The 24,384-nt window shown below is 38.4% G+C and overlaps 2 protein-coding genes across 3 annotated transcripts; one reads left to right on the top strand and one right to left on the bottom strand.

Moving 5' to 3' along the window:
- The first annotated feature begins 2,288 nt into the window (after positions 1–2,288).
- On the top strand, positions 2,289–3,905 carry LOC5520965 (homeobox protein EMX1). Its single transcript, XM_032366085.2, has 2 exons — positions 2,289–2,598; positions 3,088–3,905. The coding sequence occupies exons 1-2, from the start codon at positions 2,349–2,351 to the stop codon at positions 3,429–3,431; spliced, it is 594 nt and encodes a 197-aa protein (XP_032221976.2). The 5' UTR covers positions 2,289–2,348; the 3' UTR covers positions 3,432–3,905.
- Positions 3,906–7,953: 4,048 nt separating this feature from the next.
- LOC5520966 (TATA box-binding protein-associated factor RNA polymerase I subunit B) lies at positions 7,954–24,367 on the bottom strand. Of its 2 annotated transcripts, none has more exons than XM_048729091.1 (9): positions 24,169–24,367; positions 13,905–13,998; positions 13,697–13,800; positions 12,969–13,173; positions 12,102–12,312; positions 10,903–11,132; positions 10,245–10,413; positions 9,081–9,381; positions 7,954–8,529 (listed from the first exon to the last, which is right to left on the bottom strand). In XM_048729091.1, the coding sequence occupies exons 1-9, from the start codon at positions 24,253–24,255 to the stop codon at positions 8,116–8,118; spliced, it is 1,815 nt and encodes a 604-aa protein (XP_048585048.1). In that variant the 5' UTR covers positions 24,256–24,367; the 3' UTR covers positions 7,954–8,115. The 2 variants fall into 2 exon arrangements, with proteins under 2 accessions (XP_048585048.1, XP_048585049.1); XM_048729092.1 differs by lacking the exon at positions 24,169–24,367 and adding an exon at positions 15,169–15,440.
- Between the last annotated feature and the right edge of the window lie 17 nt (positions 24,368–24,384).

Raw genomic sequence — 24,384 nt, forward strand, 5'->3', positions numbered from 1 at the left:
TTGGGTAATTAAATCTTTCGAGAAGAGTTCTCGATTGTTCTTTGATTTTTTAGGAAGATGGCCTAGACAGCTGGTAAATGTATCTCTGTAATAAGTATCTTCCAAACTCGTATCTTTAATATACCCGGTATTTGAAACCTTATACAACTCTAGAATCCATAGCTAACTAAAGACAGGGCATCAGCCCGCATCGACAAGTTTATGACTGTACTGTCAGAAAATACTGGGAATTCCGGGATGTTTTATAGATAAGACGGTTGAGCAATCTAGGATATTGGCTTGAACTCCGTCAATACGAAACCTAAAATTGTCTTAAGTGAATCTATGTTTAGATTAAATATAAACATGGCGGGGAAAAACAGCGACGAGTGTTTAGGTAACACGTAGCAACAGCTGTGGGGTTCTCATACGTCCAACGTATATTATCGAAAACCTAAATTCGGAAACGTGCTATTAGCTTGATTACAATATATTAGAGCTTCTTTATATGGAATTTCTGATCTCTCCTTTAGCTTCTAAGGGATTTTGAGCTCCATCAGACTCTCGATTGACAAAATCTGTCATAAAGTGGGACAAGACTTTGCCAATTGGAATTCAACAAAAATGCGTTTCGAGACATGAGATTTCAAAGGAATACAATCAAACGCGAAAATGTCATTCTTTTCTCTTTAATCTTTAATCATCTCTGAGTAAAATAGGTAAAGCATCGGCGATTGCTCGTTGACAGGCTTTGAGAGTAGCGCTGGAGGGGCGTACCGCGGCATTTTTTACAAACAAAAAATTCTAACAAACTGTATTCAATGATGTTGATGTGCAGATATTCGAAAGGTCACGAGTCCCGCTCCTTTTGCTTATATAATTTACACTCGTTTTCTCTCTTAATATCGCTTTAAACAGAGTCGCTTATGACTAATTCGTAATTTATTCTCTAAAAATCGCTAAATCGTAAGAGTAAGTGCAGTGATGCCTCAAGCCTGCAAAAGAAAATTCACAAAACCAAGGAATAAGTAGTTACAGTAATAAAATCAGCCAAGTACAAAAATCAACTTCTCACTCTATTAAATTGATTAGTTTAATTCTGTTTGAATTCGAGTTTTCTTCGCTTCGTTGCGCACGATTAGCTTTGAAAGAATGAGAAAATGAAAAGAGAAAGAACCGTGTTTGTTTTCTCTGTCAAGGCATTCTTCCATTTATGAGTTGTTTTTGTAACGATGAAAACAACCAAGGAAATTGTACCAAGTTATATGTTAATGAATGTGAAATAAATGGAGAAATTGTGGGAAAATACCTTAGAACAAGGTGCTAATTTCGGAGTTTATTTTGGGTGTTAACAAGTGTTGTTTCTCCAGATTTCACCGGATATATGTTAATTACAATTTATTTAACCTGAATAAATCTAGTGTCACCGAGGGATATGGTTTTCATGTACTGGCAGGCCGAACAAATAGACCCTTTTCTTTGTGTTTCTTTAATAGACTGCAAAGTGCGATGTGAGCAGACGAGGAGCGACCGATGGAATGACCAAGCCCGCGCGCAAAAATACACACAAATATACGGTTTAATTTGAAAGTGATTTTGTCATTTTTCACAGCCTAATTCCTCTGATGTAGAGTACTTAGTTGGAATTTATTATTTAGAAAGTTTCTCTTCGGCCAGCAGGAGGCTATTAAAATATAATAAAGTGATATTCTAATGCCATATGGCTTATTTCTTTGTCCATCACGGCGTATTTGCGCTACAAACAATAATCTCTCTTTGATCATTTCAAGCCTGTGGATAGGGCGATTTTCAGTCTTGTGTAATAAATCGATACTTGATAATATCAATGTTGTGCTTGGCCACGTTCTAGCCATCTAGTATTGGATGGCATTAACTTCTAGTCCAACACACTTCATTAGGCAAATTTACCAAACTAGCTTGCAACGCGCAGGGTACCCTGTTTGCAAATTCGCCCCCCAAAAAAGAACACAATTCCCCGAGTTTTTGTTCGGGATCAGCTGGCTTGGATTAGCTAATTGTAATTTAATGAAGTAAGAAGGAGTAAATTCGTACACTTGAATGCCACAGTTCGCCGCGATTTATGTCAGTCTCACACATCTCTTACACCTTTCACGCGCGAGTTGTCAACTTTAAGTTCATTTCCCAATCGCGCGATTTTTTTATTCTCCACGCGTATCCGGCCGGCCAGTGGTTTCAAACAGCTAATACTTTTAATTAGTCCAGGGTCATTAGTTAAAACGAGGGACAATGCATTGTGTTATAATTAAATTGTAAGCTATATAATTGCATTGCATCGGAGAGGTTCTTCAGTAAGCCGTGGTACAGTCTCCGTGAACAACCTCGCAATAATGCACGCGTACGAGAACACTCAGACGCCTTATTCCATGTATAGGCAGAATTCCACCCTGACAGCCTCTAGCCCACAGCAGAACTACTCTTACAAAAGCCAAGCAGATTACCCAGTGGCAGTGAGGTTCGACTCTCACCCTCTACACAGTCTTTCTTATAACCCTGGCGCGCTCTCATTCTACCCGTGCGCAACGAGCCATCGCTACGTCCATGACATGAACTGTGGCTACACTGGATCCTTACATAACGGTAAGCAGCAGGCTAAAGTGGCGACTCTCTTGAGATATTGAACAGGGATTAAAGGATTCAAGCTTTAGTTAACTAGATAACCGAACGAACAAGTGATCAGCAACTCCCCGATATCTAACGCCCATCGCTTAACTTCCCGACTCAAGCCACCATAGCGAATAAACACTAAGAATGCGAAACTCTTGTTACATTCTATCCTAAGCTCGGAAGCCAAGCGTTTAGTCTCAAGATAGATTTAGTAGGGTTTTTGCACGCGGAATGATGATATTTAAGAACCAATTACCTAAAAATGGCTTTATTTTCTCCGATTAGATTCTTAACTTTAAAAGGGGCAACGCAATTATGGTTTTTTAACACAGAAAAAGGACAAATTTTGGCCTTGTGAGTCTGATTTGAGGGTGGAATATGAAGACCTCATACCCCAATCTTAGACAGTATCTCAAAATGCCATCAATTGTGACTTTAATAGTATCTCTATTTCTTTTACAGGTTTTGTTGCTTGCCGAAGACCTAAAAGAATACGTACAGCCTTTACCCCTACACAACTTCTACATCTCGAGAATGCCTTTGAAAAAAATCACTACATCGTTGGCACTGAACGAAAGCAGCTCGCATCGTACCTCAACCTGTCTGAAACACAGATCAAAGTGTGGTTTCAGAACCGAAGAACAAAGTGGAAAAGGCAACAAGCAGAGGAAAAAGCTACACAGCAAGCAGCGAACAACTCGACATCAGTGAAATCAAGCGAGAGCCACTCTTCTCAACAAGAACATCAAAATGAGCTGAGCCGTGAAAACTCCCCCTCCAGGGTCATGGCGTGCGAGAGAAGCTAAACGAAATAAAAAGACTTCCAGCGATTTTTATACAAAGACAATTTAAATGTACTTCAACGGAGAAAATGAACTCTCGTGTAAATTTTATATAGCCAAGAATTTGATATGAATTTATGCACGTTCGTATATAGCCTTAAATAGTAAGTGAATAGCTTGGAAAGAGAAACTGTTTAAAGGACAAAAACTAGTTATATGAATAGCAATTCAACTCATACTGGTTTCAATTTCACACTCTTATAAAATAATGAAACACTGGAATTCTTGAATTTAAAAAATAATTTAAGATTATAAAATAGAAAAAAACACACTTTTACAATAGGAAATAAAGGAACGTCAGTGTTAAAATATTGATTTTCTTTTTTCGCCTCAATCAGTAATAGCGCATAAACTATAGTATCAAAAACGAAATTTCAGCGTCTAGCTATGTATCATATGAGTCTTACATATTTGTGGTAATAAAATCAACTTCATCAATCATACGTGTACATTTACTTTAGATGTTCTAATACACTAACCACATTCACAAAACTCGAGAAAAAATTGTAAAAAGAAGCTATCCCCAAAAGTCAGAATTTACAAGATAAAGTCACTCCAAATTAGCAAAATGTTTAAAAAGGGACTATTGCTTTTAAATGGATCTAACCATCGCTCGTTAAAGAAAACTTAATAGTCAAGGAAATAGGAGGCAATAAACCGGATAAAAACTGTTGAAGCTTTCTCATTTTATATTCCTCTTAGGTTTCGGTATACACAAGGGCTTTTCGTAATCGGATATTATTATCTAAATAAATAAAAAACTATTAGAACAGCCAAAAGGGAATTTTCTACAGAGGATAAAAGTGAAAAACAAAATCGGGAGTGAAAAGAAAGCGCGAAATTATTTAACAGATCTGCATTTACGAGATTTAACTAGCTTTCAAAAGCAGTTCACAAGCAATTAAAATCAGTGAGCAGTGGGGAGTAATACACAAAAGTTTGGCTATTGTCTCCCACTTTTCAGCTCAAAGCAGTACTTTAAAAGTGTTTGAGGCTCTATTGTATAGAGAAAAAAAGGCCAACAAAGTAAAAAAACACGCCGTGTTGGGTGTTGCAAGTTTATGTCTTGTGCTGCAAAAGAGTCACACCTGTTAGGAACGAAAATCCCAATGCAATGATATTAAAATCCTGATGTACGAATTATTTGCCCTAAGATCTGTTTGAAGACCCCATTCTCTTCAAATTATATTCTTTTATATTCTCTTAGAAGTGCATTTAAAGCACTTACGTAGGGCCCAACATGAGGGCAGAACCGACTTAATGCTTTTTTGGATAAAATATTGATGAGGGTACTTCATTAGCCTGGGAGAATGTCTTGATTTGGCGCTTTCATTAACAGCTTAAAGCTTTTAGTTAGAAACAGGAACTCGGGGGTAATTTCGGGTTCCATCTCGAGGAAAGTTTATCATTTGTTAATCAAACATGTCATCAACAAATTTAAGAAACCAATCGTAAGTCTAACGTAAGCAGTTTAAGTGGTGTACTACTCTTTAACAAATCCTCAGTAATTAATTCCCCCGCGCGTCTAAAAACAAGGACGCTTTTTTACATTTCTAGTTTTTTAGGCAGTACCTAAGGATAGGAATAAATGGTTGTTTTCCGATACAACCCAATTTCCTGAAGGAAAAAATTCGGTTCTTTTCGTTTTTCCTTCCCTATACCTTCCGTTGGAAAAGCGAAAAGCCGAAGTTTTTTCAAACAGTCGGTTGAGAAATTCAAACTCAATGTGTTGTTAGAAAAAGCAAAGATTGTTTTCTTGAGGCAATTCACAGAACCGGCGGGGGATCGATGGATTGCCGTATTTGCCGATACAATGCACAATGAGTTTTAATTTAGTCCCCTGGAGAGAGCCAAGCCCCCTAAGAATAACATACTATGCCAAATTGATAGGGAATAAGAAAACCTTTTGTCCGCGTAAGAAAATATCAAAAACACCGATTTCTTTTGCGAAGTTTGGCGTCTCTTAGTTGCATAAAGAGTGTTTAATGCGTAGAAAACACCTTGACGCATTCAGGTGGCATCGTGCGTTATCTATTGACTTATAATCCGTAAACCTGCATGCGAAACTTATAGACTCTACTAAATATATTTGTTCTCTTTTAGAAATTTCTTTCATCAATTGCAAACACTAAATGCAAACGTAGTTATGGAAACAATGCGATGGGGGATATCATTCAAGAAAAAACCCTAGATGAATCACAGTACTTGATATGAAAAGAAATAGATACAAATGATACATGAAGTCACGCATCAAAATATTCTTATAACAAACAGTAAGCTTTTTATTTGCATTCGAATAAAAACCTTAGCTAACTACGCTTTCAGAACAAATATAAAATACGTGATATCTATTATTTGGAATTAATAGAAAGATATACCAAATTAGAGCCCTCAAATTACGCATCTATACTTGCAAGTTTGCGAGGTAATAGATGGTAATTAGGCGAATCAGAAAACTTTGTCGGTTGTTTAAGTTTATTATGCTGCGTTTTCAAAATATTATAGTTGCGACACTAAGATTTCGACTTCAACAAATCAATGATTTTATCAGAAATGCGGATAAAAACACGGCTTAAATTTAGTTGCAAGCTCGAAAATTCGCAAAACCGTGTCATGCCGATAACTACCCATTCACGACTGATCTCAAATCTTATCTAAGTTCTCAAACATTTTGTACAAGTGAAACGATCAAAATTTGATTGTGAAAATATTATTGTAATTTCAAACCTTTGTCAAACCTTTAAAGTAAAACCAAAACTATAAATGGGCTCTACAGCCCCCCAAAAAATAATTTAAATAATACATTATTTCTCGCTAGATTTTTTTTTACTAAACCAGTTTCTTTCTCGCAAGAAGTAGTTTATTTTAAGGCAGGATATTATTCGTCAAAATTACCCAAAAAGCATTTACACACAGTGCTCTTTATAATCCCAAATTCTATGGGGTAAGTCACATAATAGAATATTCTGCGAAACGCATTTTCATATTCAATAACAACATGTAATTAGTGCGTTCCTCCCCCTTCCTTCAAACAATATAATTCGCGCCAAAATGGTGACGAATCGGCTTCAATTTCCTAAGAGAAAACGTTTTTATAAAGAAAACTTTAGTGAAAAAAGGATGTTGAATGATGCTTTAATTGCGAGGTAATCTGTTATCAGGCACTAGACCTAATATAACCACGATAAGATCAATCAATGAACTTTTGAAATGAAAGAGATGCGATGAAGCTGCTTACATATTTCATCGATTGCACTTCAAATCAAATTCGCGTGCAACAAAAAAAATCAGTTCTTTAAACTTACAATGGAATTATGCTATTAGCAAATTGTTGGTGATTGATAGGGTAATCATTTATTGGGACTTCAAGCGGTTTACATAGTGTGGCAGGTTTGATATATCTCTTCTAATATTGTGTTATTGTCAATGCGTTGACAGCTCTGTTGGTCTGTGTGTCTATGAGAAGAGCTTGTGTGTGTCACCATAGAGGGAGGCAAACCGTTTAACAGGAAATAATTTACAAGTGCACTCATTAAAAACCCGTACAGTATTCCAACATTTTCGTTAAGCTAGGGTGCAATACGGCCTGAAGTAGCCAAATCATCAGAGTTTTTTTAAGTTTCATTTAATGCACGAAACACACAAATTTTTCTCGCACGTGTTTCATCTCCGCGAAACCTTTTCGCCATTGTTCTCCGCCAACACACCATATCAATCTATCTATAGTGTTTCTTTGTCAGTAAAAATCGACCAATTGGGGATATCTGGTGAATGCTCGTGTGTGGCGGGTTGTTGTTTCGTATTTGAGCAGCACGCATTAGAGTAATAAGTCGCTCGTGTAGTAGCTTGATTACTTCCCGCCGCCATGTTCATAGCTTGTCTGACGAGTCTTTCTCGGTTTGAATAGCGAGCTGAGTGTCTGCAGTGGGAAGATGGCATCTGCGACTTGAGAAATCAAAATGAAGTTGATTGCCTTTCTTTATTTTCCGGCCTAACAACAGTTCCTTCTGTTTCGTTTAGTTCTTGAGCATCAAGCTTCATTCATCACTTTCGAATACAGTCAATACGCGACAACTACCCGAAAGGGTGCATTAAATACCTTATTGGGCGCGCGCAATCGTCTTATCGAATTAAGATACTTGAAATAAACCGGATTCTAAAAGGTACAATTATTCATTGTACGTACAATGAACTATAATTATGAGGCAAAGAGGTTTTTAAAAGTAGCAAAAGGTGCAAGCTTGACAAAAAGAGACAGAAAAAAGGGAGGTTAAGGACAGTACACAATATTAGATTTAAAGCAAGTCCCTTTTCTCTACCATGTCCTCTCCTTCTCCAAGCCCCCCTCTTCGAGAAAAAAAGGAAAGACAAAAATAATTCTTGGTTAAAAAGACTCTAAGTATTCATAGGTAGTTGACTATTAATATAAAATACTGGCTTTATCTATGCTTTGTAACATTCCTCTTCACAGAAAATACGCCCGGGGGACATTGAGAAACACTTAAACGTTTAATTTATCAAACCGCACATCTCAAGCATCTCTTTATAATTTTTTTTAATAATTAAATAACCTCCAAACTTTTCGCAATTATGCCTGCACTCAAGACAACCAGAAAATAAACAGGACGAAGCATCAATACCCTGTTTGTCAAAATCTCCTGCTGCCATAGTTAGGCAGTTCCTTTCCCTGAGAAATAGCAAACATTGCCGACTCAAGCTTAACAAGTAATTTTTCAAGATCCTCTGGCCTCGCTTCGATGCGACTCGACAAAAGTCGCAACAAAAAGTCGTACGACGAAGGTCGTGTGTTCATAAAAGAACCGGGTCGCAAATAGCACACGTATCGACGGAACTGTTGACAGGATTCATCGTCTGTTTCTCTAGATACTGAACGCTCACTACAGAGTTTTGACGTTGACTCTAACGATAACCGCCTGTCGCGTGTCGTATGAAAGCAGTCATTCGTGTCGTCTGTCGCGTGTCGACAGGCTGTGGGGAAACTCGTCGTCGTGTGTTGATCTGTGCAAGGAGCTTCCGGTGTGGCCACTAAATTTGAGAATATCTAAAAGCCAAAAAACACGTTTTGAAAAAAAAATCGATAGGGATCGTAGCCAACGCAAGTTTGGCTCTAGTCCCGTGCGAAACGATCATGGAGCACTAAAGCCATCAGTGAAGCGCCACGTATTACAAAGCGATTCCTGTCTATTAAAATACTCAGCATAATTTCAGACGTTTATTTTGGGATTCGTGTGGTTTGCCGTTAGGCTAGAGGGGCTGGGGAGAGGGGACAGCGGGTGACGTCATATCATCAACCACAGGGAGCACAATACATTACAGGAAACCCGAAAAAACGCCATCGGCAGATTTGCAATCGCGTCTACCTTTTTGACCAATCAAATACGGGAGGAAGAAAAAGGGGTAGAGTACATTCAGCAATTAGTTTCTTAGCCAATCAAATAGATCGTTGAATATGCCAAAATTAGTAGCCTCAGGCTTTGCGGGCGGAAGGGGATTTCGGTCGGTTGTTGCGTAAGCTGGAAGCCTAGCCTAGCGCTAGCTGGAGATATCTAGTAATGTGTTATTTTAACAAGCATATCGCCTTCCGTAGCCTACCTCTGCGCAGTTATTCCATCGCTCCTTGCGCACGGACCTCTTTTTCGCGGGGATGGCAGCTTTGCCTTCGAGCATTTCGGGGTCGCGGGATGCCCACGAGCCGAACGCAGCGGTCTTGCAAAAGGTCCCGTATGTTCGTGGGTCACGTGTCTCGCGTAACTCTTCGTCTGTCCAGGGCACGCCGGCTTCTCGTCTCTTTGACTGACAAGCTTGTGCACAGGAAGCCCAATCACTCCACAGTGGCAGTGTATTATGAGTATCAACAGCTTCGTCGGTCGTTTGACTCAGAGCTTCTTGAAACCTTCAGAGGAAAAAAGGCGGAGTGTTATAGAATGTGAGAAAAGTGATAAGGCTTTAACGCATCGACCATAAATACGACTAAGAGGGTGACGATACCACAAAAATTGTATATTTTACAATTTGCAATGTTCTACGTATGAGCAAAGTTTTCGTAAAAAAAATAGTTGTCATGACTGATCAAAGTCCGTTTGCCGAGGTTGAAATTCAGCCAGCTACGAATCAACATATTTGATTGACGGAAGATCATTTGCAGTTTGAACGTCTAGACTGTCTATTGGGTAGACGCATTGTAATACAAACGGCGGTAATACGTGAAATTTCGGCGCCACTATTTTTGTGAATTTTGTGCTTTTCGTAACATCTGATAAAAAGTAAGGTCTTTTCTCTTGCAACTTCTTTAAAAAATAATTGTTTGTCAGTTTGACACCTTTATTTTTGCAAATTTCATCAAACTTTTTTAAAACGCAGGAAAAAAACTTGTTTCACACGGAACGCAATACTGGCAACCAAAAAGTGCAGCGATGAAGAGAACGTTCGCCTCTCGAAGATCGCCAAATCTACAAAACATTCCATTTAGGTATGGTTCGACCAATCAGCAACAAGGAGGATTCAAACTACGCGAACTGACCAAACTTTCTTTATTTTGTTTTCTTATCTCATTTTTAATAGCGGGCATGTCACTGCATCTTTGTGCCAAAGTTTGTCCGGCCGTTAAGGGATATAGGGACTTTAAGATACAGCGACGACAGTTGGGATATCGTAAGAATAAAACAACTTTAGCCTTTTTTTTATTGCCAATAAAAAACTTCTGGCATACCTACACGGTCAAAGTCCATTGCCAATTTGAAAATGTACGAGCCTTACCGCTTGCTATTGTCGTTTTTATCGTCAAGCCCGTAGCAGAGCTTAACAGCCATCAAAATGTACGCCATTGCTGCCAACTCATAATCATTTCGCTGAAGTGTTTTGCCAAACACAGAAAATAACGGCGTCAGTATCTGCATAAGCCTGTGTACAAATCCGTGGATAATTCCTAAAACATAGAACTATAAATCAGAGTGAGCGTAAATAGAGCTGTTTGGGCGAGGAAATGCTCTATGCATTTTTAAACTGATTTGGAAATTTAGCACGATTTTTTGAGAGTTGAGGTTCCTGGTGTCTCTTTACCAAACTTGTGACTATTTTTAGATATCATTACCGTACATCGAACAGAGAAATACACGGTTTTGTTTTGTAGTCTTATGCAAACTGTACCAGCATCGATGTATTTGATTATTATAACCAGAAAACTATTTTAGTTTATAGTTTTTTGTCATAATTAATACATCGTATTTCGCTTCATAAAGGCCTTGGCCATACAACCTTTTTTTCTTTTTTTCTCTTTTTGTTTTCTTTCAACCAAAACTGTCACGGTAGTGATTAAGCTGAGATTCAACTCTTGTTTAATAAAAATAATATTGTATATGGTGTTTTGAATTAGACATTCCGAGGATATTTTATCTGTTAATTGTTCTCTTTGTACCTGGTAGGTTGAGGTCCAAGATATATCGCGAGATATATATCTTCAGGTCTTGCTGTGGGAATGACTTTATGTTTAGCGTCCTAGCAATAGATCTTGCATTCATCAAGACATGTTGACGCATGGGGACGCAATTTAACGACAATGCCCTTGAATCACTATGGCTCAACTTCATGTAATTGGGAAGAAACCTTGTTCCGCCAAAGTAGGGAAAACTCCCTTCCTTGATCCATCTAGAACAAAAGACAAATCTCAAAATGTCAGTTGTTATGAGTATTCCAATAGAGTTCCAATAAGCAGTCGTAACAGACCTCAAAATACTTATTATCATTACTGGGGTGGGGGAGGGGGTCACACAAAAAAAAAACATTAAGAAAACAGAGGGACACAATAGCTCCCTTACTGCTCATTTCCCCGGCTTCTTTAGGCAGATACTACATTGCTTTGGAAAAACAGTGATACCATATTATGCAGGTGCTGGAGTTACAGCTACAGTTACGTCTGGTAGTCGATTATTTATTATTGTTGTTTATTAATATTACACATTGCCTTTATTTATTGTCATTGCGCCGTCCACTGCTGGCCACCCCATTGCCGGATTAGCTCGCTAGTGGCAATTAAATCATTTAAAGATTAAGAGATGGTGTTCAGGGGGGTTCAAGCATGTAGCTAGGGGGGGGGGGGGGGGGTTGGAGGGAGAGTGCACCCCCTACCTCCGCAGTGTTTTGTGGTTAAAAAATGACCGGATTTTTCACATTCAACATAATCTAACACCTCAATTAAAAAAAAAAAATTACACACAATTCCTAAAATCCTGGTTGCTAATAAAACAGATTCTTATATCAGAGTTTGGTGAACCTTATTCAATCTAACACCTCAATTTAAAAAAAAATACACACAATTCCTAAAATCCTGGTTGCTAATAAAACAGATTCTTATATCAGAGTTTGGTGAACCTTATTCAATAATCTTGTTTGAAAGGTGTTTTGATTTATCAAAACTGTTAATAAATTCTAAAAAGAAAGGAAATATAATATCAGTCATTATTAATAAAGCTTTTTGTTATGGGAACACAAATATATAAATATACAAAAAGTTAAACATTGTGGCGACAATAAAAAGCAGCAAAGACAAAATCTTGGACATAGAATGTGAGGGAGAATCTGATACAGTAAAGTCGGTACGCAAAACTATCTAATTACCTTATTATATCACTCAAAAAGGTTGGCTCATTTAACTGCAGAAGAGCAAGATAAATGATAGCCACTGTTGTTCTTAAACACAATGATTTATTTTGTCTACTATTGGAATTCAATGAGCCAATATTCTCATCCCCAGATTTGTCATCTTCCGTGTCGCTATCACTGAACAGAAGATCCTCTGTCTTTTCTTCAGCTTTAGTCGGCTTGTCGCCTGAAAGGAAATAAGAAATCAGTTAACATGATGTCTGAATCTATTACACCAACATCATCAAGCAAAAACAAACTGCGAAGTTCTGTGTGTTATATTGGGTGTATTTCTTTTTTTTTCCGGGTTCTTTTAGTTAACCGAAACAAATACAGTGGAACCTGGAATTTTACGATACTGGATTTCTACAATAACCTCAATTTCACGATGGCGTTCCGTCCTCCCGGCAGAAACACAGTGAAATGTATAAGAAATTAACTTGATTTTACGATATTGGATTATTATTATTTTGTAAAGGTTGATAATTAATTATTTGCAATGGGTTTTTCTTTATATCGTAAAATCAAGGACCTCTTTGTAACGATACCTCGATATTACTGTATACATTTTCTTTCATCCAGGGCCTATTATAAAATCCAGATTACACTGTAATATAAGATTTGTTTGCAGATGATTCATTCTTGAGATATTGTAATTATTACAATAAAATTTCTCACAATTTTACGAAAAAATAGCACTTTTTCAATATTTTGACAAATAAATTGCTAAAGCTTATCTAATTTAAAACCAACTCAACATTTGTCCAGGGCAGCAGAAGAAAAACTCAATTTACTTGAGGCTAAGTGATTAACATTACTAAAGTGAAAAAAAAAATAACTTACCTGAATAACAACTCTCTTCGTCAAACTCAGAACATAATTCTGGTAGTTCACTTTCTGTGTCTGACAACTCTTTCTTTCTGTTTTTGTTTCTTTTACTTTCATGTTGTCTTCCTTTTTTCAGGATTTCAGATGGTGAAGGAGGATTTTCGAAAAATGCAAGCTTTTTTTTTCTTAGATATGCAAACCAGATTTGTCCAACAATATCCTGAAACATTAACAAAAGTTAGCACCACAAGTGGAAGTAGTTTTAACTTATCAGAATTCACCAACTAGAGGTCTATCACAAATGCTGCAATCTGATTGGCTAAGCTACTAATGGTCTTTTAGTGATAGATGGTGAGTAGAGAAATGCTCGGGAAAATAGCAACTGAATTGCGATTTGCTGAAGTTAACGAGGACGTCTTAACAAACTGAGATAATCCTGTCTAAAAAAAAAGTAAGAAAACAATCGAAAACGTGTAAGTTTACAAAAAACACTCACCAATATACAAACCATTTTCAATCATGACTATATTTTGATCTAAGTTTGGCCATCTAAAACAATTAGACCTCTCAGTCTCTTGAACTATGATTTTGAATAGTCCATTCTGCCTTCAACCTCGTGGTCTATTGAATCATAGTCCAATCGGCCTTGACGTCTTATTATCAAATAACCTCTATAGCATACTTTCTACAAGATAATCAAGGGCGAATATGTGATGATGATGATGATGACGATGACGTCATACCTTTAGTTCTGGCTGGATCCCTTCACTGACCAGGAACTTCACCTGAGCCTTGAGTATGAACTGAATAGCTTCCTGCATCAACCATGGCTTCCCTTTTTCTCTTGCTACCAAGTGCAAAACATACACCACTTATACAATCTAAGTAGTATAGTATGCACCGAATTACCTGCTGGCAGGTGATCTGAATGAAAAGTTAGTAGTTGCTTACGTAATCTTGGTCTTCCAGGTTTTTTCTTCTTTTCTATTGCACGACTAATGTTGTTGTCAAATTCTATCTCAGCAAGCATTTCTTCCCTAGCGTGCTGTAGGGACAATAGGAAAATAAATGCAAGCAAATGCAGGTTTGAACATGTATCACACTTTTTACTAAAAACACATGAGAAAAACGTGGGAGTAATTGCAGAATACCCCCAAGTAATATGTTTTCTAAAAAAAATGGTTTACTCCACATGCTTCCATGTCACCAGTAACTCACGTTAACCCGATCTAACATCGTCTTAGCGTCAACTTGTTCTCACGTAAACTTATCTCCACGATAAATCTCGTTCTCGTGTCAACTTATCAACGGTTCCTCTCATCAACTTGTCAACACATCCTCTCATCTAACTCGTCCTCCCCTCAACTTGTCAATGCGTCCTCTCGTCAACACATCCTCTCATCTAACTCTTCCTCCCGTCAACTTGTCAACTTAGTATTTTAGAGGATTGTCGAACAGACAATGAGTACAATTAAAATAACTTAATATTTTAGAGGATTGTAGAATGGAGTTATATGAGTACAATTAAAAATAACTTTTTTTAGGATTGTTCGAACGGCGTTATGATTCGAAACTGAAAAGAACTTAGTATTTTTAAGGGATTGTCGAAAAAAGTTTTGAGTACAATTTAAAATAGTTAGTTAAGGGATTGTACATCGAAGTTATGAGTACAATTTATGTACAATCAATGTTGTAAATATAAATGTTGTAAAAGGAAATTACTTAGCTTATGGAAAACAGTTCTAATTACAAAAACAATTGAAATAAACGAGAATTGGGTAACATGTTTCTTTTTACACATGATATTCATACACCAACTAGTGCAATACGTACCACATGTTTCAGCGCAACCAAAAAGAGAGAAAGAGGAAGACAAAGAAAAGCCTAATGCTCTGGGAGATGAAATAGATCTAGTTATTGTAACCGTCGGAACTTGACATTTACCGTGCGGTTACGAAAAATGTAGAAACAAATATAATACTGAAAGCAAAACTATCAGGTTCTGACACCAGCCAAAAAGTAGGCAAAAATAAATGGAATGAAACGAAAACGATCGAGCGAAAGGCAACGTGAGAACGAATACATGATGCAAGGCATGGACTTATAAGGATTTATTAACAAATTAAATAATAAATTTTAAGTGATAACAAACAAAGTCAAATCCCGAGAAAAAGTAACCTAAACCAAAGGCTAGTTTTAAAAACAAAGTACTTACAACCGGTAAATCAAACTGAACACAACTAGCATGACAGGCCCGTACGGACAGCGCTCTAAGCTTGTAGCTTATCTCTGCTGACTGTCTTCCCTGAGCAACTGCATATCTCGCTCCCGCATCACACCGCGCAAGCAATGCGTCTCCTTGCTCAACGGTACTAAAAAAAACTAACAGATACTGTATAAAACAGCCGCTTTTTTACTCGCTTGGGGACGCGCATTTTTCTAGGGACGCTAACATTTACTACCGTTCAAATTACTCAGCGTCCATTGTCACCAGAGTGAAGTTAGTTCCTTATTCGCAGTTCCTTTTTCGTCTGTTTCCTTATTCGCTCAGTTCCTTATTCAAATCCGGGGGGGGTACTTACATGAAACCTTTTAATTCGAGTTGAAACAGTATTTAGGCATAACAGTTTATTCAGAACAAGTCCAACAGCATTTTCGTCGGGTAAATTTCGATGCTTTAACGTGCTCGCTGCTAATCGGAGCTGTGAACATGAGACTCTATCTGCTACAAAAGGTCAAATTACGAAATGCGTGCAATCGCTTTCACAAATGAATCTAGCAAAAGAGAGAAAATCTACCTCTCATCTAATAAATGTATTTGTATCTTGGGCTTTATTTCCAAACGCATTAATATATTTAGAGGAGAAATATTCACGCTTTACTTGACTACGTACGCGTGTAGAAGGAATTTGACCTTGCTAACAAAACCACAATTTGACAGATAGTGCTTGTTGTCAATTAACACCTTGGCTACTACATAAGGCTCTGACAAAACAAATAGATTAGTGCAGTGACACGAATAGGGAACTGCTCCTTATTCAAGTTAGTTTTCGCGAATAAGGAAATGGAATCTCCCAACGTCCGATTTCGTTTTACGACTTTATACGAATAAGGAATAGACTATGAAGAGGGTTGTCAGTGTTTGCTCATCATTTCTCAATAAAGGACATGAAATTTCATAACGCCCGATTTCGCTTTAACGACTCCTTTCGAAAGAGTTCTCGAAAAAGGAAATGGTATTTCATAACTCCCTATCTCGTTTTAACTACTTATCCGAATAAGGAATAGACTAAAAAGAGGGTTCTTTAGTATTTTCTAAACATTTCTCGAATAAGGAAATGGTATTTCATAACGCCTGATTTCTTTTTAAATATCTATTCGAATAAGGAATCTACTTTAAAGAGGATTGTTAGTATTTTCTCACAATTTCTTTAGAGGAGTATATTCGCGCCTTACTTGACTACGTACGTATGTCGTGTGAATTTGACCTTGCTAACAAAACCACAATTTGACAGATAGTGCTTGTTGTCAATTAACACCTTGGCTACTACATAAGGCTCTGACAAAACAAATAGATTAGTGCAGTGACACGAATAGGCAACTGCTCCTAATTCAAGTTAGTTTTCGCGAATAAGGAAATGGAATCTCCCAACGTCCGATTTCGTTTTACGACTTTATCCGAATAAGGAATAGACTAAAAAGAGGGTCGTTTATGTTTTCTAAACATTTCTCGAATAAGGAATTGGTATTTAATAGCACCTGATTTCGTTTTACCTACTTATCCGAATAAGGAATAGACTAAAGAGAGGGTCGTTTGTGTTTTCTAAACATTTCTCGAATAAGGAAATGAAATTTCATAACGCCCGATCTCGTTTTACGACTTATCCGAATAAGGAATAGACTAAAGAGAGGGTTCTTTAGTATTTTCTAAACATTTCTACATTTCTGCATTTCTACATTTTTTTGCTACATCTTCTGATATAACCAGAGACCATTCAAATTAAAAGCATAGAATATGTATAAATTACCTTACTGACAGCGTTAACAAGAGCACGATGATAAAGATAAGCTGGACTACATGTCCTTGCGGCTTGGACATAGGACGCAAAGCGGCAATTTACTTGCTTGTATCGTGTATCATTTGCCAAAGTTCGTTAGAAAGTGTTGATCTTGGGCAACACACTATACAGTGTTTTTATTGCAATAAAATAGAATTAAACAACACTTCAAATAATGGTCCAAACTCTGTATTTTATTATATTTATAAATACATTTATAGCACACACTAGAGCTGGGCCAGAACCGTAGCATGGCATATAAGATTGCGGATTGCGGGGGGGGGGGGGGGGGGGGGGGGCTGGCACAAAATTGCGGGTGGGGGGTGCACAATACAAGAAATGTTAGGAAACCCAAACAAGCCGTAACATGAGTAAAAAATTTTGAAGGGAACACGGTTAAAGGGACTTTATTTGGGGGACAACCATGCCCTTCTAGTCATTCGGTCTTATAATTCGCGTCGTTAAAGCTAATTCCATTTCCTTATTCGAGAAATTCGTTCGATTCCTATAATTCGTAAAAACGAAATCGGTCGTTATAAACACCATCTCCTTATTCAAAAGATGTTGAAAAAAAAACACGCTAACAATCTTCTTTTTACTCCATTCCTTTTTCGGTAAAAAAAGTAGTAAAAACGAAATCAGGCGTTATGTAATGCCATTTCCTTTTTCAAGAGATGTTGAAAAAACACTGACAATCTTCTTTTTGAGTTTATTCCTTATTCGGATAAGTAAGTTAAAACGAGATCGGGAGTTATGAAATACCATTTCCTTTTTCGAGAACTCTTTAGAAAGGAGTCGTAAAAGCGAATCGGGAGTTATGAAATTTCATTTCCTTTATTGAGAAATGATGAGCAAACACTGACAGCCCTCTTCATAGTCTATTCCTTATTCGGATAAAGTCGTAAAACGAAATCGGACGTTGGGAGATTCCATTTCCTTATTCGCGAAAACTAACTTGAATAAGGAGCAGTTCCCTATTCGTGTCACTGCACTAATCTATTTGTTTTGTCAGAGCCATATCTAGTAGCCAAGGTGTTAATTGACAACAAGCACTATCTGTCAAATTGTGGTTTTGTTAGCAAGGTCAAATTCCTTCTACACGCGTACGTAGTCACGTAAAGCGTGAATATTTTTCCTCTAAATATATTAATGCGTTTGGAAAGAAAGCCCAAGATATAAATACATTTATCAGATGAGAGGTAGATTTCCTCTCTTTTGCTAAATTCATTTGTGAAAGCGATTGCACGCATAGCGTAATTTGACCTTTTGTAGCAGATAGAGTCTCATGTTCACAGCTCCGATTAGCAGCGAGCACGTTAAAGCATCGAAATTTACCCGACGAAAATGCTGTTGGACTTGTTCTGAATAAACTGTTATGCCTAAATACTGTTTCAACTCGAATTAAAAGGTATCATGTAAGTACCCCCCCGGATTTGAATAAGGAACTGAGCGAATAAGGAAACAGACGAAAAAGGAACTGCGAATAAGGAACTAACTTCACTCTGGTTCCATTGTCCTGTCAAATTTAGAAACTAATCTTCCTGGGAAATGGTAAAGGACGCTAAACTCAAGTCAATTATCACTATCAAGCTATTGATACTAATATAAAGGAATTTGAAACATGTTGAAAGTAAATTCCTAAACGTGTACGGATCGAATTAGAATCACGTTTGAGAAACAATCCGTAAAATACGTAAAACAATTATAATCGCAATCCAAAAATCGCTTACTTAAAATCTTTGCAAAATCTAAAATAACTCAAAATACCACCCGGTCACATTATGGATAGAATCGTCAAGGAGACTAGTGAAGTGAGATTGTTTATTGCAAAGGCAGTTGAAGTGGGAAACCAGTGGTGGTAGCGGTTTGAGTCAAATCCTCGAGTCAAATCGCAAATCAAAATGGCGCCAAAGGTGGAAATGGCGCGTCGTCGGAATCAAATCGTCAGCTCGAACAAATCAAAATTCCCAAGTTTTCGGGTAAAAAGTGGATTTTCAAGCGTGATGAGCGGTATTTTCTCGAACAAATCCAAATTCCCAAGTTTTCGGGTAAAAAAGTGGATTTTCAAGCGTGATGGGCTGCGTGGACAATACAAATCTGGATCCACAATTCAAATTGCTCAGGCTTGAAGGTTGCCTTGAAGGCGAAGAGTTAGAGACAGTGAAAGGACTTGGATATTCGATTACCGCGTACGAGGCGGTAAAAAATCGTCTTCAGAAGAAATACGGAGGACATTGGCGTCAAGTTCAACCCATATTGAACAACTGCGGAAATTAAAGCCAAATGAACACAATCCTAAAGAACTAGAAGAATTTGCAGATGTGCTGCACAGAATAATTTGAAGGGAGGAACTTTTTATGGTATTGTATACCTCAAAGCTACCTTAGCCGTTATTACCGCTGGATAACAGAGAAAGGCGAGCAAGAATCCTTAAAAGAACTTAGATACTGGGTTGCTGAGGAGGCAGAATATCAGACTTGGGCGTCTGAAGTGAAACATGGAGTCAGTAGTAGTAACCAGTCCTCGAGGACCAAGGGCGTCGCGGAGACCGGGCACACAGGGAGCCCGGCGCGAGAAACAATTTTTTGGAACAGTTGAAGATAAGCGAGAGCGTCCTTGTCAAACATGTGATCAAATACAACCCATTTGGAAATGTGAAAATTTAAGGCAAATAAAAGTGATGAAGAGATTGGAGCTAGCTCATAAACATGGCGTATGTTATCGTTGCCTAGCAGATGGGCATTCTGGAAAGTCATGTTCAAGGACACGGGAGTGTGGAATAGAAAATTACAGGAACACTCATCACAGATTACTACACCAGAAAAAGGACAGTTCTGAAAGTATTGATGAGGAGAAATCGGATCCTCCTTGACAGGATAAGGCTACGCAGGGGCATACCCAATTCGAAAGTAAACCAAGTACTTTTGAAACAATTAAAAAACATGATCAAGTCATATTGCGCATCATCCCCGTGATATTAAAGAATGGGCACAAAAGAATGAGAGTGAACTGGTTTTTAGATGAAGGCAGATACGACTTATGTAAATAAAGATACAAAGGGATACAATGACAATCAATGTTGCCAATGGCAACATTGAAACGGTCATTAGGCGACAAATGAATCTTTCAAACTGGTGTGACATTAAGGATGATTACGAACATTTAAGGGGTATTGATTTTCCAGAGTTAGCAAACAAGAACACGGTTGACACAGTTGATCCGATCTGATTATTATAACTTAATATTTCCAATAAGAGAGATTTGTAAAGGTGATAATGAACAGTTTAATCTTTGTTTATCGAGGGTAACATATTTAACCGAATATACAGTTTTCTAACATATGGCCCTCGGTTTCGTCACTGGGGGTGGTCACTGCCAGAGGGTTTATTGCGTCCGCAGTGGTTCTTTTACGTCCCTTCGGTTAAGGTTAGTGTAGTGCAGCTTGAAGAGACGGGACCTTCGGTTTAGTGTCCTTATCCGAGAAGACTGGAAACACGGAGAATAACTCCAACTCACTTGTGACAAATTCTAATCAAGCCAGGAACCCGGAAAAATCCCCAGTTTGAGCCAGGATTCGAACCTGGGCCCAGCGGTGAGAGGACGACGCGCTAGCACACTAGGCCACCCGTGCTTCCATATGCAAGACTTCCAAGTGCAAAACTTTGTCCCTTGGGATTGACAGCAATCAGAACAGTCGGTGTCAAAGATGCTAGTAAAGAAACAGCAGGATAACACCATACTTATCGGATGGAAACACATAATGTAGATTGTGATGTATCAGACAAGGAATGGAATGAAATAACTCTTTGAAACAGTTTTGGAACCTTGAGGCGATAGGGGTGACTCCACAACTAGATCCACAGTTGACAATAGATGAGAAGATAACAATTTCGATTAAATTCAATGGGGAGCGATATAAAGTAACAGTTCCATGGAAACAGGAGACACCAAACTTGCCAGGAAACAGATAAATGGCAGAACGTCGGTTAAATGCAGTTGAGAAGAGATTGAGTAAAGATCCAGAATTTGCTATGGCTTACCAAGGTGTAATTGATGATTATGTACAAAAAGGGTATATTCATATAGTTTCAACGAATGAGTGTGAACCAGAATCTCAGTGGCTGCTACCACACTTCCCGGTCTTGCAACCAGATATAGCAACCACTAAAGTTCGCCCAGTGTTCGATGGATCTGCAGAGCAAGATGGCAAGAGTCTTAATACGGAATCGTTACCAGGGCCCAAGCTGCAAAGTGACATTGTGGATATTCGACTAGTGAAGTTTCGACAGGAGCCAGTGGTGATTGTCGGTGATGTTAGTCAAATGTATCATCAAATAGTACTCTGGAAGGAGTACAGACCTTTTCACAGGTTTCTTTATAGACATTTTGTTGATGGGGAATTCGAAAAGAAAACAAGAGTTTACGAGTTTGTGAGATTTATTTTTGGAGGGTGCTACTGTCCATCTGCAGTACAATTTGTTTGGCGTAACCATGCAGAGAGACATTTGGAGACACACCCACTAGCAGCTAATGCGGTGCTGAACCATTGTTATATGGATGATTTGATGCCTTCACTATATTTGGTAAGTGAGGCAAAAGAAACCAGGAAGGAACTTACTGAACTAGGAGACATGGCAGGATTTCATATCCGGAAGTGGATCTCAAATAAGCCTTAAATAAGGCTCTGGGCAGTGTGTGCAAAGAAACCAAAGCATCGACAGTTGAGCTTGATAGCAATGACACCCCACCGTGCAAAACTTTGGGGGTCCTGTGGATTTCTCAGGATGAAAACTTTCTATATACTAAAAGGATTTCAGTTTACTAAGAGGAATGTTCTAAAGAAAACAGCTACAGTTTATGAGCCATTTAAACCCAGTTAAAGCCGCATTGTCTTACATTGTTTACTTCCGGTCGATTACGTTACAATCTCCGATGATTTTTAACGGAAAACGCGAAAAATATTTCGAAATATTGAAAGCAGTGTGTATATTCGAGGATGTGACTGATAATTGAGAGCGGATGGCATGTTAAATATCTCGGATTCTAATAGATTCTTTTGTCTTTTAACAGTTGAGGTTTCCGTCGGACCTCCGGAAGTGAACTGGTGACAATGGGGCTTTAAGAAGTTACTGATCCAAAAGGCGTGGTTAGATGGAGTCAGATGGGAAGAACTGTTACCAGAACAGCATCAGCTGCAGTGGATAAAGTGGTTTATGGAACTGGACGATCTAGAATCACTCAGCATTCCAAGGTGTTTATAAGGATCCAGGACTCATAGTTGAGAAGAATGAAGTCAGTGTGCATACGTTTTCAGATGCTTCAGAAAGCGCTTATGCAGCGGTCCTGTATTTTCGACATTCATATGAAGACGGAAGTGTTACTGTTCGATTGATTGCATCGAAAACTAGACTAGCGCCATTGAAAGCAATGAACTTAGAACTTGTAGCTCATCATGTAGGGGAGATTCATGAATACTCGTCCCCAGAACAGTGGCGGTATGTACCAACAAAAAATCCAGCAGACGTGGACTGACAATAATGGAATTATCGGAATGTTCACAGTGGTGGAATGGACCGGACTTCCTTAAGAAACAACCAAATGAATGGCCCAAGTGTAAGTTTGAAAAGTCATTATGAACACAAACAGTCTTGAGTTTAAGGTGTCTCAGGACCCATCGAGTTACCTAGTAACGGATGAAGTTGATCTGAATGTCTGGAGACTAGATCCTATGGGAATTACATAGTGGTATTGGGTTAAACCTAAGGGGCAACTGGAGTTCGGGTTGTCTTTAGTCAGAGTGAGGCTGGGTGCAACGATTTGTGGACAATTGTAGGAAACCTGCGTTGATCAGAGAAAGAGTGGAGACCTCAAACCAGAGGAGCTTAAGGATGTATAGTTGTCCATTTTTCGTGAAGCTCAGTTACAAGGTTTTACAACGGAGATGGGCGCATTGACACAGGGAAATTCAATTTCAAAGCAAAGTTCGTTGGTGTCGCTCAACCCAGTGTTGGTGAATGGACTCTTGCGTGCGGATACAAGACTATGACATACGGATAACTTATCGTTTGAAGTAAAATGCCATTGATACTTCCCAAGAGAACTGTGGTCACAGCGTTAATTGTCAAGTAGCATCATGAATCGGAACATTGCATGGGAATTAACTTTACTATTTATCACCTTAGAGAGAAATACGTAGTGGTTCATATTAGAGAGGAAGTGAAGTGTGTGAAACGGAACTGTTCCACTGTGTGAAACAATTTCAGACAAAGTCTTTGATGCAACAAATAGTGCAGTTACCAAGGATACGGTTAGAGACAGTTATGTGCGAGACCATTTGTTAACTGTGCGCTGGATTTTGGTGGTCCTTATCTGACTAAGCAGGGACGTTGGAAACCACAAACTAAGAGATATTTATGTTTGTTTTTATGTCTACAAACAAATTGTTGTCATTTAGAGATGGCATCATCGCTGGAATCTGATGGATTTCTGAATGTCTTCATTAGAATGACAGCGCTGAGAGGTTGGCCTACGCAAGTGCTAAGTGACAACAGGGCGAACTTTGTAGAAGCGTCTAAAGAACTACAGGAGTGAGTATGAGCTATAGACAGAGACAGAGTTGAACGGATGACTTTGAACAAAGCAGTGAAGAGCCCATAATTAAGTCGGCAAAATGTGCGATATCATTGGTACTTAGTGATGCGGATGTGAACTAGGAGCAATTAGTGACAACCTTTATCAGCGTCGAGAGTCTTCTCAATTTTCTCCATTCAAGACCTTTGACCGTTGTAAGTGACGACCCGGACGATGAACCTGTCTTTACACGGAACCACTTTCTAATTGGCTATATGGGTGGTGATTTTGTCCCTGAGAGTGTTGACTATGATATGCGGATCAACCCTAGAAATCGCTGGAGAAGAGTGCAAGAACTTATTTGGTACGTGTGGCACAGATGGATATTAAAAGAATTGGACAGTAAGGGATGGAATGGGAAGATAGAAAACTCATCTTGATAATAATATTTATAAGCTATCATTATTCATTTTCTGGTCTATCAGCTGTGCCTTTGATGACTTGTAGATGTACGCTTGCTTATCAGTGGGTTTATTATACGGTGATTGTCGTTTATGTTTAGAAACCAAACCTTGTTTTTTACTTACTTGAGATTGTGTTCCGCAGTCGAGACAGAAATACAATCCATCCCGAGACTCGAAGCTCTCTCCTTCGCACAGCTCACAAACCGGCATCTCGAAAATCCACTAGAGCAGCTGAAAAAAGAAACTTTTCTGCAAATTGCTTGCTGCACATTTCATGCGCGGCGCAAACTACACCAAACCACGATATCTACCAGGCGTTTCTATAGGCTTGGAGTGGGA

This window comes from Nematostella vectensis, chromosome 6 (assembly GCF_932526225.1).
Source record: "Nematostella vectensis chromosome 6, jaNemVect1.1, whole genome shotgun sequence".
Classification (NCBI taxonomy): domain Eukaryota; kingdom Metazoa; phylum Cnidaria; class Anthozoa; order Actiniaria; family Edwardsiidae; genus Nematostella; species Nematostella vectensis.